The 14,417-nt window shown below is 41.5% G+C and overlaps 1 protein-coding gene across 2 annotated transcripts in view; it reads left to right on the top strand.

Moving 5' to 3' along the window:
* ZFYVE9 (zinc finger FYVE-type containing 9) overlaps positions 1-14,417 on the top strand; it is a 391,527-nt gene that overhangs the window by 206,936 nt on the left and 170,174 nt on the right. For both annotated transcript variants that reach the window (XM_069232671.1, XM_069232672.1), the window contains one exon: positions 1,339-1,438. In XM_069232671.1, the coding sequence (XP_069088772.1) occupies positions 1,339-1,438 (100 nt within the window). The remainder of the gene's footprint in view (positions 1-1,338; positions 1,439-14,417) is intronic.

Genomic DNA, 14,417 nt, shown 5'->3' with positions numbered 1-14,417 from the left:
GCGTGTGGTGGTTACTGTGATATATAAATGTTTAATGTGTTTTAAAACACTTTAGCAAACCATGAAACCACCTTCTGCTATTTCCCATCCGTTCGTCTGGGCCCTCCCTTCCACTAGATCTCTAAAGTGGTTGATGTGTGAGGTCCTCATGTGACCTACTAAATACAAATTGTGGGCTCTGGCATTTATTTGTTTTTCAAAATTAGCACTAACTCGAGCCTCGGGTCAGGCTTGAGGCGTTCCCAGGGGTTGTTGTGTTGGATTGTGGGAATATTTCAGACCTTCCTTACCGAGGGAATTTCACGTCGTGATTTCCATAATCCTGGCTCCGGAGTTATATGAAGTGGTCCATCGGGAACCACCTTCGTGCAGCGCGGGATGAGGGCGGTGAGCTGAAAATGTTTACAGTAACCCTTTATTGTATGTTTTCAGTCGGTGCTCCACAGTGGAGGTGCATGCCATTAGTCGCTAAAGAGGTTCAAGATCACACGAAGCTGGCCTTCGGGAGAAGGGTTGACGTGATAGTGCCTGAAACACTTCGCGCAACGATTTTTTAGAGAGTTTACATATGTACGGGGTGCAGCATTCCCATTTTTATGTGGCTAACCAAGGGCATCTCGATGTTCCCCTTCGTTGCCCCCTCCAGTAATTGCTCTCGGGATTCCTCTAGTGCAAGTGGGTTTTTTGGGTGCAGGTGTGCAGAATAATTGTATAATCGCTACTATGAAAATAAATATACCAGTAGGCTGCCTGTATGCTTTTTTGTTTTTAACAGGCAATTGAAATGTGTTGCGACAACCAGCTAGATTCTTGATTTATGTATGTGTTGAACATTCTGCTACTACTACGATTATAAATGTGTTCTTATAAGATAGTACGTCTTTTATTTCTTAAGTTGCTTTAGGGTGGGTTTCTTTTCACTCGGTCTGACACTTGCAGCAGGCATTGTGACGTCAGAATTTAGCTGAGCTTTTCCAGTAGAGTAGTGATGTCATTTTCGTACCATCGGTACGTAGTGACGTCACATGCTATACTGCAAGAAATAAACTGGTTTGCACGCTGTTAGGTAGGTACTGAAAGCTTTAATAGATTATACGTAGTTGCTCATCCGCTGTATGGGTCTTAGGGTCCCCTGCATGCAGCTGAACACATTCTTTGTTGTCTGTTTTGTTTGTTTATCATTGCAGATTTGAAATGGTTGTTCTTTTTTTCAAGTTGTTCTTAAATGTTCTTCATTTGCTTCTGTCTAATCAACTTTGTGAAGTGAAGTTTGTCATCATATGGTAACGCTAGATTTTGTATGTTGTGTGTCTTTTTATTTCTCTTTTTTTGCTTCAGGTCTTCTGTGCAACGTGTTGCAGCTTGAAATGCCAGCTTCTGTACATGGACAAAAAGGAAGCCCGTGTGTGTGTAATCTGCCATTCTGTACTCATGAATGGTAAGTGAGCGCGAGGATATGAGTGCCTTGACTAGGCTTGAGCAGTCACTGCTTTTACCCAGGCTGTCAGTCAGTGGTACTGTGCGCACACATCATAACCACACCGCACCAAAGCCATGGTAAGTGAGCAGGGTCTCCGGGTACACGTGACGAAAATCTCGCCGCGCCCTTACCTTTGCAGGGTTTTACAGGGGTGGGCGGAGGGGATTTGTTTTCTGAGACCCACATTTCCCATAGCTGAACATACTGTCCGAGTCTCTTCTGCTTTCTGTGCAGGCGGTGGCCGTGTTGTATGGCGAGTACAACAAAGCATATGATGGCCTTTAGACACCTGTAAATACATGCAACCCTACCCCAATCACCGTGGTGTGACGTTACCGTTATCTGTTTCTAGATGTGCCATTCAACTGAATAGATATGTTCATGGCTACACATTCATGAGGGGCGTAGTTTTGGGGGTAAATTCATTCTTGGCTTGGTAGTTGGGTTTTGGGGCCCTGAGTCGGGTCTGCTATCCCTGCTTTGGTCTTTGTTGTCCAAATTTCACTAAAAGGTTCTAACTTGTTAATTTTTTGGATCAAGACCTTAAGTACATACAGTGACCAGTGTACCAAAAATTAGCAGATCTGCACCCAATGAAGTATAGACCTTGAATGGATGCAAATTGCTACTTTTTAAAATTCAGAAACATTGGCAACAGTAGTCTTGGAAAGCTGCACCAGTTTCAGGTTTTGAGGCAATTGTACTGGCAATTAACCACCAAAAATTATTGGGATGAATGTTTGCAAATAGAGAAACCACTGGCAGTCGCTTGGGGTAGAGTTCCAAACCATCGTTCTTCACCCACTGTGCCATCCTAGTTAGAGTGCCGGATTTACAGTTTGGTCGACGAGAAAAAGCAGACAGGGTAGCAGAGGACTTCACATCCATCACCCTGCCTTTGCTCCACCCACCAAATTTAAAGATGTCTATCGACCTTGTGGACATCTCTGTACATTGACAGGAACAGCCATCATCGCAGTTCCTGTCAAGTTGGAAAAGTTTGATGAATGGCCCTATCATATGTGATTGCTTTCTGTCAAACTTTTCAAAAGTTTTGTTTTTTATTTTTCAAAAACAACCCCCCCCCCCTCAAAAAAAAAAAAAAAACAGATGATGACTCCCATGCTATGTAAGGTTTCTCCAAAGGTGTGAGGGCAATTTTCCTTTTTTTATTCTCTCACCACCACAAAATACCTGGTGGTGATGGACAGTAAAAAAAAATATATAAAAAAAAAAGCCATCCGCCCGTCCACTCTTAATAGGACAACAGTCGGATGGCTTACTCCGTCAGTCAGTCAGAGGAAGTTTTACACTAACAGAGTAAATCTTACTCCGTAGGCATAAACCTTGCGGTCCTCCCACCTCAAAACTAGGAGAGCGGATCTCGAGCTTGACAGATCAGGTACTCCATCACCATTTGCAATGGAGTACCTGTCCACCAAGCGCTAAATCAGCCCAGAGGCCCACCTAGTGCAGATCAGTGTGGACGTTGTTCCTTTTGGGAACAGTCCATACCAAGCTTTGGTCATCTTGCCAATTCACCCTGCTGGCAACAGCTTTTAGTTAGGAAATATGAGATCTCAACGTCCCTCCCCACCAACCCCTCCCCCATGCTCGAATCTCATTGGTGGAGCAATGTTTGTGCCTTTAAGTAACCAGTTTGAACCTTGGCATGCTGGCTCAATGTTTCTTCTTTTAAGGTTGGTATCATGGGTATTTACAACAAATCTTTCAGCCTGCTCCACTGATCTGGCTACCAATAAGGAGTGGGTTATTGCCCCTCTGTATGATCTAAAGTACTGAGTGCCTCCTCGAGGTGGCTACTTGCCTCAGTTGTCTGTACTTTGCATGCCAGTGTGACCTCAGGTTTCGACTAGTACCGTAAATAGGCCTGGGCACTAAAATAAAAGTGACCCTACCCCCACATAATGAATTAGCTAAAAAAGTGGCATACGTTTGCGAATCAGGGCATTTGGAACTTGTAAAAACACGTTAATAGATGTTTTGCAAGGTATGGATTTGTGCTTGTTGCAGGCAATGTTTGTGGTCATATCCCAGAAATCAACAGTAAAACCCGGCCTCCAGACTATAATATAGGCACACAAACAGCCAATCAAACCCGCCCACACACTGACCTGCCAGATCAGCCCCCTGGCACTGCCAGATTGCCCTGTAGGCCAGTTCCTCCATGTGTCATAAAGGCCTCACTGCCAGAAGCACTGGCTGCTGGTGACTCTGGAGCAACCTTTGTACCCAGGCTGCTGGAAGTCGGTGGGGGGTGGGGGGATTGGGGACTTCAGTCAGCCAGAAGGTGACCTGTAGTGTGGTGTCTGATCTGTGACAGGCTGTCCACTACTGAAGCCTTGTTTATTTAGGAAGGATGCAAGTGAGTTGAAACCTACTTAGTGTCGTTGAGTTAAGGCACTGCATTAATAAAACGTCCCCGCACCGTTGGAATGTTTAGCCATATATCCTAGCACATCAAACGAAAGGACTGTCTGGTTTGCTGGGGCTATCTTTTGACACTTCTGTTGTTTCATTCAAACAATGTATGACATAATTAGTTTTTATTAAATCCTTATGTCCCTGTTATTTCCATATTCCTGTGCCAGACCATTTTTCCAGAGCTTGCCCTTACATTAAGCTAACAGGTCTGAAACATCTCTTGTGGCTATTGTCGGGCAAAGACAGAAAAGTCACCATTAGTCAATTAGATAGCTAAAAAGTGGCCCAGGTTTGCCCAATGTGGCAGTTTTGATGTAAAGACACATTGTATAAGTGTTTTGCAAGGTGTGGAAGAATGAATGGATTTGAGTCTGTTGCAGGAAATATTTAGTTTAATATCCCAGAAACTAACAGTAGCAAGCATTGGCAATGCCAGTAGGCCTGGCTTTAAATGAGTGTTGTGTGGTAATGTGAAGCATTACAAGTAAATGACATGGGAATTAATATGTATTTGTGTGGAAGCAGAGAACTAGTTAAAAGGTCAGGTGATAGTTACACTGTCATACCGGATCTAAAAATTAATGTAGGTTGACTGTCCATCTCCCATCTGTGCTAATACCAGAGTAAAACAACATGAATTATCCAGTTATCTGAAACACTTTAATAGCATTACAATGTCCCATGTCTGCCCAGGACAGTGTATGCTCAAGCAGCTGTATAAGCAACATGATCACAGCTGTGTGGAGGACAAACTTTTTTTTTTTTTTTTTGGTGGAAGCTCAATAAAAACGGGTACTATTGCCTCCCGCCACGTGGGCGTGGCCAAGGCCCCTCTTGTAGTGATTCACACATAAGTGTCTGGTGACAGCTGTGCTATCAAGCCAGAATAAAGAACTGTCACAACAGACCACACAATAGGCCCACAAACATCCTAAAAAAGGCCCACACACTGACCTGTCAGACCAGCCCGTTGGGCACTGTCTGATAGCCCTATACGCTGGTCCAACGCGTCCTGTGACATTTGTGGTACTTGACCACGACCAGTACATAGACGTCAAAGTGACCTTTTAGGATCACCCTTTAGATATTTTTGATATGCATATTATAGATCATTGTGGCTCTGAAGGTTGCTTTGGTTGTGATCTGTGTCCTGGAAAAGGTTTAATTTTGAAATAATTGAGCTATATAAAGCTTCAGATTGAACACTTGCACCCATTTAGACCGCTTTTGAGGAACTGCTTCACTGAAATGACATGGTCACAGATGTTGAACCCCCGCAAGTTTATGTTCAGTATCTTGAACACTGAGATGCCATATTCATCAGCATTGTCAACCTTACTGCCGGAACCATGTTTTGGAGAGTGAAGATTTTCCAGATTTTGTCACAGAAAACATCAGTACATCTTCAGTAAAGTTGTCAGGGTGGCTATGGAATAGATGTTGTTGTTATTCACTGGGTAGAGTCAAATCATTTACAATAATGGCATAAATAATGCACCTTTGTGAGGCTTGGGACCATATTGGCATAATAAATGCACAACAATTAGAGAGAAGAATAATGGGAAAGAAAAGGATGTTGAAGCAGTTGAGTGGTCATGATCTTTAAAAGTAATATTAGGTCTCTTAGTTTTATATAATATTTTACAGTGCCCTGGGTCACAAATGCAAAATTGAATCCTTCCAGTACTGATTTTAGTAAATGGGATTATTGAAATAATCCATCCCTCTTTGATCTCATGCATATTGTATTTGTTTTTCAGTGCAGCAGAGAGCCTATCACAAATGTTTCGAGGGTGGTTTGTGGTGTGTCTTAAAAAGTTGAGTAGCAAGATTTGGGGAATTGATCTGACATACATGTCTTGATCAGCACTGTATAGCAAAAAAAGCATCCCAATGCCATGGATTTTATTTAATAGGAATATGACTAGAAGTGTGGGTGCGCTTAACAATGTTATGGATGCCTAAAGATGAGATTTTTATTTTTGATGAAGGTTGTTTCTCTGGGGTGGCCTGGCTAGTAAATTCAAGATTTGGTCATAGGTCAGGATTATCCTTTATGTTCTAATCTTGGATGATGGGTAGCTACGTTTATGTCCGCAAGACTTTTAGAAAAATAAAAATTGGATATTTAGCTGGAGCTAATGTTTGCTGGTGTTCGCTCACCTATATAGTTTATTTTTGGGTCCAAATCAAATCCAGCATATTTTTCCCATTAAATTAAGCAAACAATTTCTAAACGATATGTTAAATAGACAAATCTTCAAAGACCAAAAGCAAGCATACCAGATAACCATATTTAAATTAAAATTCTCAGAACCGTTGGTGCCGCAAATTTTAACGTGCTATGATACATTACAAATGGTACAAGAGGGCTACTAAATGGTGGTAGCATAACAATGATCTTGATTTCAAAGATCACAGCTACTCCTTCACCTCCTTAACTAGTTTTTTTCTGTGTATTATATGGTAACCCAGGAAATGCATTCAATGGGGATGGTGTTGATATTACATGTTAGCTATACTTTGCTGGTGAGGAATTCTGTTATTATTTGTGGTGAGGTAGTGGATTTCATGTAGTTTTTTTGGACATCATATCTCGAATCAAATGTATGTTTTGGATTAATCGGGTTAGTAAAATTAGCTCTGTACTAAGTGGGTACAGAGAGCAATTCATTGTGTAGGTTTTTTCTCCTAAGACTGAAGAAACTAGAAACATTTGAAGCAAGAATGCGTAATTGCTTTTAGGGGTGCAGTGGTTGAGATGGAGAGGTTTTACTGTGTTTTGCTAAAGAAGCTATCAAGTACCACCCAACCTCTAATGGCCTTAAATTGACATCAACAGCAGATCAATAAATGACAATTAAGACAGTGGCTGAACAATTACGGCTGTACGCTCACTTTTGAGGCTGCGTCTTTTACAGTATAGAGGCAGGAAGTTGTATTTTTTTTTTTAAAATGTTTCCAAGAAAACAGTATTGCCTCCCCCGTTTCCTCCTTACTCGCTGACATTTTGAAGGACTGCGCACCCCAATAAACTTATTTGCCGGGATTGATCCCAGTGGCCCTATACACTGTTTTAATGAAATTATTTTGGGACACTAACTTTAGCAGTCAAGTGAGTACAGTATCCGTGCTGGCAAAATAGTTCAGTGGCGAGCTGCAAATCCTGCAGAATTTGTTTTTAAATTAATTCTTCTAAGTAAGTTTCTCAAGTGCCAAGATTTCCCAACATTTATAGTACCTATGAATAATTGAAACTGACTTCTTCCATGCCCCACCTCTAAACATCTAAGCTGCTACCAACATTTGATTCTGCAGTAATATGACTGTGGCACCCAGTCTGCAAGCCAGGCACAATCTTTCCAGGCTCTCAATCAGAAAAGGACCGGAGCTGCAGATGGAACTTCCCCTTGTACAAAGTCTCCCCCTACCCACCTGGACTCTCACCTTTCCTTACCCAGGTCACCTGCAAGAGCTCACGTGATTAGAGAATATACACCGAAGTCTGTTGTGTATCCTGTACCATGAAACATTCGCTTATAACGTTTCTCTGTATATTGAGGCACCTTTTAGCTTTGTTGGATATTTCCCAAGAGCTCAACCCACTCATCCTGCCCAGTAGGACTTCCCAGAACTGTTTCCACTTGGTGCTGATAATTCCACTTATGAAATGACCCCATGCAATACAAAGAGGCGATAACACCTGAGGTCCCCGCATGCCCTGGTACACAATTATGAAATAATATGTAGAATATACATATTTATAGGGGCTTTCAGATACCCCATGTTCAAACATTGATCTGTTGTAGTCCCATTAAAATTACTCACTTAAGCTATTGGCTGACTTCATTGAGAGTGACAGCATTCTTCTTTTTCACAAAGAGAACATCCACGCACGAGGTAGTATTAGGGACTACTATGACTCTGTGTGCCTTTTGAGTTTTGAAACCCCCAAAATATAAATTTTCTGTTAGCCAGTGTTTTTTTTTTTTTTTTTTTTAAATTGGTGAAGGCCCACTAGTTCCACCTACAATAACATTTTTAATAAACCATGACAAGATAATAGTACTGACAAAGCCCAAATGCTGGCAGCTAGCATGTCACGTTGGCTTTGCTAATGTTTCTTTCACATGGAGGCCGTTGTCTAGAAGTGGCAGTGCTGTATAGCGCTTCAGTGTGGTGGGACACGCTATGTTTGTGAGTTGCCAGGGTTTCCCTAAATAGTTTAGGCAGACATGAATGCTAGAAGGCCCAAAGTTCTTCCAGTTCGTAATGAGGAATGGTAGTAAGGGCCAAGAGAAATAGGTAGCAAAGGAGCCCCCGGAAGTTTTGCTTGTTATATGCAAATGACAACGACAAACGTAATTAGATAAACTCAGAGGAATTTTTTTTAAATAACGTAAAGAATTGTTTATATTCTGGTATTAAATAAAGTTGAAACGTGCGCTGGGTTATTTCTGTAATGCTGTGTTTGTAAGACGTATATGGATAAAGGATGTGCCCGGGGAGAGGAAGAGTGGCTGTGTAGCAAATAAACGATTATGCTGAATGTGCATGACATGTACAGCGGAACAGCGGCTGGCATGCCAGCCCTGAACGTCCGAACTTCTATGGATTCTCACTGTGTGTTTTCTTGTTTTTGTTATTGAAGTTGATTTCTGTATTACTGGTAAAAATACATATTATAAAAGTCACTGAGTCCGCACATTACATTTTACTACAGTAATCCCTTAACAACCTGAATCAAGATATCCACTTGCCCAAGTCTGACATAATTTATTGTCTTACTTCACGCCAGTAAGCTTCCAGTGAGGTGTCTAAGGTTGTAGTTTATTTAATTCCCCAAAACTCAGTTGGTCTCTGCACTCTTTGAAGGGGTGAGTTCTCTTAGTTTGGTTGCCTCTCCACAGCCCAACGAGAGGTAAAATCTTTCTTGGCTTATTGTGATTATTTTAAACTCCAAGGTGGTTTTAGACCACTTCAGGCCAGCTACGAGGGATGCAAGAGGTACATCTGCCTCCCACAGCATAAAGAGGGCCTTTTTAGCGGATAGGCCAATTTTAAACATGTAACCACAAATGGTACCTATGTGATCCGGGGCTTTTGGCAAATTCTTATCACAAAAGGTACAGTTGCTATTGCAAGTAAAAGTGAAATAAGGGGTCAGGATAAGAGGTATCCAGACCCCATAGGACAGATGGAGGGGTCCCTGAGGGACCCCACATGGGCAAAAAATTGGCCCATTATTTATTCATTTTTAATCCGATCCACAGATCCACTGCAGGGCTCAGCGTGACCGCCCAGTGTGAATCAACAGAGCCGGAGGTCAGTGGGGGGGAAAAAACACTCAACTTACCCACCGTGTGGTAGGCAAAATGTGGGGATTTGGGGCAGGTCCTCGCTGTAGGCCAGGCCCTGCAGTCAACCCTTTTCTGCGTACAGCCAAAGGCTGTGCACAGCATGGGGCTGGATGCATGTGTGGGGGTTGGCAGCATAGCCTGGCTGCAGGCCAGGCCCTGCAGCCTAACTGTTGTCATTCACGGCCAGAGGCCATTTGCAGCGTTCAACTGCATGAACGCAGGGGGTTGGCTGCAGGCCCTTCGGCCAGCCCCCCGCTGCACATGGCAGAAGGCCTTGCTCGGCATGGGTTTGGCAGCACATGGGGGTTGGATGCAGGGCCAGGTCCTCTGGCCAATCCCTCTCTGTCCAGAGCCAAAGGCAGGGTGGGACTTGATGCATACAGGGATTATGGGGATGTTGGCAGCACGTAGGGGGGATGGGCGCAGGGCTGCAGCCAATACCCTGCTGTGTTAAACCATAGAAATTCACATAAAAAACAGATTGCAGGGACGTTATAGTTAGGAATTAGCATTTAAAAAACCTTAGCACAGCATTGGCATTATCACAGCTAATTACAACATATATTACATTGTTTATTTCATTTTCTATGATGTCATTGATGTTATCATTGCAAAATTTGCAGTAAAAGTGTTAATGAGAAAGCTGTACATGGTGGGGGCACGAGTTATAGTTACCCTAGGGCACGAGTTGTAGTTAGTTGAAATAACTCCTACAACTAAATTTCTATGGTTTTGTCCGTGTAAATTCAGAACCTAACTAGAACATACCTGTAACTTTTGGTTTTATTGAGCGATCACATTTATAGTTAGCTTTGACTGTCAAACACCTTCTCTTTCTTAAAGGTCAGTATGGTGTAGTGCAGTGGTTCCCAACCTTGTGACCTCTGTGGACCCCCACTTTATCATTACTGGAGCCCGGGGACAGCCATTGAATCTTTATTGTAATCAGGGGACCCCCACAGAGTCATTACTGAAAGCTGGGGACCTAATCTGTTGTTATTATTTAATTTTCTAAGCAGCCGCGGACCCCCATGGGACCCTGGACCACAGATTAGGAACCATTGGTGTAGTAGATTTCCTCAAAGAGCTGTATTTCTCACACTGTCATTGGATTATCAGCCCACGAGAAAGCTTGCTCGAACACCTCTCAGCAGTTCAAGATCACTGTTAAGTCTATTGACCAGAATTGTCGTGAAGGTTTTGGTATTTGAATTGATCAGAACAATAGAGTGTTGTGATGTGTATTCCCTGGTTTCGTTGTCTGGTTTGTAGATAAAGATTATGGCAACAACAGTCCCTACAGTTGTAATTTGTCTATGACTCAGCCTCCCACAATCCATGCTAAATATATTGAAAAGTTCAGAAAGAGTTGAAGCCTAGAAAACAATGAGCTTTGTAAAAGTTAACTGTTAATCAGGCCCTGGATCTTCCTTGTGTTTCAGCACCTTAGGTGCCTCTCTATGACCTTCCCATCCTGCAGAGAGTGATCAAGTTCTTCTAGTACCTCTTCTGATATTTTGGGATGTTCACTGATTTGAAAGTAACTACTGATATCACCCTTGTTCTTTACGACTTTTGTGTGTAATTCATTCTAGAAAGCCATAAAGGCTGCTAATGTACCTATCTTGCTCTTAATTGCTACCCTGTTACTCTCTGATCTCCCCATTTATATTCTGTTAACCCACCCTTACACCCATTTCGTTTAGTTTGATGGAGTGGACAGAGTATCACTTTCACCCTTAGAGTTAACTTGCACGCTAGGGAAGTAGAGTAATCCTCATGACTTCAGAATCTCTGATACTTTTATTCGTTGCTTAAGAATGGCGTTCGTATTCGTAATGGTTGTAAGTTATTATTTCTCTTCACATATCTTTGCAGCGTGTTAAACGAACATCTTGCTTCCTTACATTGGCAGCTACCCAGAAAAAATAAACAGAATAATTCTTCTTTTTTTGTTGACAGTACACTTAATGCTGTCTTAAATTAATTTCCTTAAATTATTATTTGGACATAAATGCTAAATATTGAAATAGGATATCATATTCTTTACCAATAAACATACATAAACAGTGATTTCATTTTATTGTATACTTACCCCTTTTCTCGTTATCTCCTCATTCTTTTAAATACATCGTAATTTTTCAATTATCATTGCAGTGGTTTATCTTAAATTTACTAAAACAAACCACATATTAAATAGCAGTTGTGATTAGATTTACAGAGATTATAGATGGCTATAACATTTGATATTCCACCAGACTGCTGTCCTCTATACGTGACACTGTACATTTTCTAATGACCATAGTAAGTCTGTTGTTTAGTTCTGAAATATAGTATGAAGATATCATGAGGAGGGTACGCCTACCAAACTTTTAATATTCGATAGCAAGAGCCTGTCACTCCTCATCTCTTTTCTTTACTTCAGTTTAGCAATGTGTCAATTACGTTTCACGGCCAAACCTGATCATGTCCCACAATAACATTTCTATAGTTATATTGGCACACCGAAAGACCTCACTCTGCCCTTCCCTGAAAGCTGTTAAACACCATTTTGGTCAGCCTTATTAACTGAAACCAGCGTTGTAACCACGTCTAAGGTTTGTGTCTTTCCAAACACCGAGATATTAGGTTTCCTTCAAACCTTAGAATCCATGATTTCCCGATCCCTGTACACAGGACACTCGGGGTCTTCTAAACATTCTTAAAGTGATAGTTGGAGAGAAACAACGAAAGGTGCCTTGTTCTGGCACCCTGATAAAAGCACAGATAGCTACACAATACATTTCTGAAAAGTAGACATCTTGGGTCATGCATGATTTTCCAAACCATCATTTACACTGAGAGCAGCAATTAAAAAAAAGTATTCAGCGATGCCAACAAACGAATGTGTCTTAGAAGTTGCTTGAATCAGCCTCCTACTAAGTTGGTGATTGATTCCTATCGTCTCTAGTGTTAGTCTTTAAACTGATCTTCAGGCATGTTCCCCCAATGTTGATAGCATTAAATGAACGACATTTGAAGTCGTCTCAGCTGTACATCTGGGACCTATAGGGCCCCCTATGTTTTCCTAAACAGATTTCTGGAGAGTTAGGGAGACAGTCACTCATTTTAATTCCAAAAGGTGTGCTTAACGTGGTCTCCACAACCGTAGTGTATAGGACATTTAATGTATAAGAATCCTTTCAGGAGGAAAATGAGTAACCCTATGGAGTATATATAGTAAATATTTTGGTGAGCATATGTAAAATCCCTTTGAGAAAGTTGGTTTTAGAATTGTGTAGCTTTCAGTGTTCCTATATTTCCTTATATTTTTCCTCCAATTGGTCCAGGTTTTTGGGCAAAGAGCAATCAACATGCTTCAGAGGTATGCTACATTACCAAACCTTTTTTCGGCATACATAAGAACTTTAAGTTTTCAGCAGAAAAGCACACACCATTGGTGCATGGCAAACACAGCCCTATGGCAAAAGATGACATTCTACAACCTTTATGGTTTTTCATTCAGTTTTCCCTTGTGTGCATTCAAACCTTGTATGGAATTTGCACTCCGGCAAAAACGCCTTTGCACTTGAGGGAATTAAAATCATTCTGCGTTGTAATTCTCTCTCCATAGCTGCTAAAATCTTGATCAGGAATAAGCAAATTTAAATGACGAAATTAATGTTTTCCTTCGCTTTACTTCTTCATAAAATGTTGTGATTTCCCGAAGAGTGTGCTACACACAGTAGGAGCAAAGGAACTCAGACACTTGGAACTAAACGAGCAAGTTTTGGAAAGACAACTTTGGCATCTGGCCAGCTAGTTGGTCATTTTTTGGACTACAACTTGAAAGGCAGTCACCTTAATTCTAAAAGTATATTTTTAAGTTTTGTTTTACACTACCTTTAACATTAATCGAATTCATGCGACCATAGGTTCTAAACACCATTGTGATACATATAATAATAATTACGCACCAATATAGAGTTGTAGACGTTTATTTAATTCCTCAGTTTTCATTGCTTTCCATACTCCTGATCAGTTTGTATAATGCCATATATTTCATATAATTTGTTCACTTTTATGATTTCGCACGGCTCATATACTGAAGACAAACAGCCTAAATCCTCTTTATAAAGTATTTGGAGAACATCGATCTCCTTCCAAAACATTTGAAAAGGCCCCAGACCTGAGTGCCACTGAGGGGTGAAACACGTGTTGCCTGTGCACCCCCAGGTTGCCTACTTCTAACTAACGCCTGGAAGTACTCAGCCTGATTAGGAGTTTATAAAGCAATGAAAACTGAAGAAGAATGAAATCAGTGTCTACAGCTCTATATTGGTGTGACATAATGAATATATTTACCAGAATTGTGTTTTTAATTCAATATTGCATGAAACTGTGATCCTTGATTGGAGAGGAATATATTTGATTGCATTCTAACATGCATTATCTAAAGTCACTCTTCTAGTCCAAACCTTTGCGTACCAGGCCTTCTAGAGGCAGTACTGTTGGCTGCATCTCAGTGCTCTTCATGAAGTGTTGCACAACTGTAGAGTGCCTGAGTGAACATGTTGTGTGAACATCTATTCACAGCCGTGCCCGCTTCCCTACTTGAGTGCAACATCCCTCCATAGTTCCATGTTTTTTATTCCTGTCAGTGGGAACTATAAATTACTTCTCCCATTCTGGATCATTCATAATATGGAAGTTTGCCCTTTCTTTTGTTTGGATTTATTGCTGTTTATTCTCTTTTCTTCTGCTACCTTGTGCAAACCGTTCTGCAGTGTACTTGTTCCAAGCAGTTTGCATCAGTTGAGTGGCATTTTCTTCTGTGCCCCGTGTTTGGAGAACAGTCACCTGAATGCCTGTGCATACGACAGTCAGGACAAGGTCTCTGAAGAGTTGCTTGGAGTGCATGCATGTCTGTTTTCATTTTTAAGAAAAGGGTAGAGAGGTGATTAGATGGGCCGGGAGACCAGGTGCAGTTCTGAGCACATTGTCAGTTCAGTTAGGAGGAGTCTGCCTTATTTAGGGACACTCCCCCATATGAATGTCAGCAGGCTCTGAAGGTATAGCACATGGTCGGATGGCCACCTCAGTCCTGGTGCTAGCCAGTGTTTTTTTTATCATGAACTAGCCAAGAAGTTGAT

The sequence above is a fragment of the Pleurodeles waltl genome, chromosome 4_2, assembly GCF_031143425.1.
Source record: "Pleurodeles waltl isolate 20211129_DDA chromosome 4_2, aPleWal1.hap1.20221129, whole genome shotgun sequence".
NCBI classification, from domain to species: domain Eukaryota; kingdom Metazoa; phylum Chordata; class Amphibia; order Caudata; family Salamandridae; genus Pleurodeles; species Pleurodeles waltl.
This window is presented reverse-complemented; position numbering and strand designations above follow the sequence as displayed.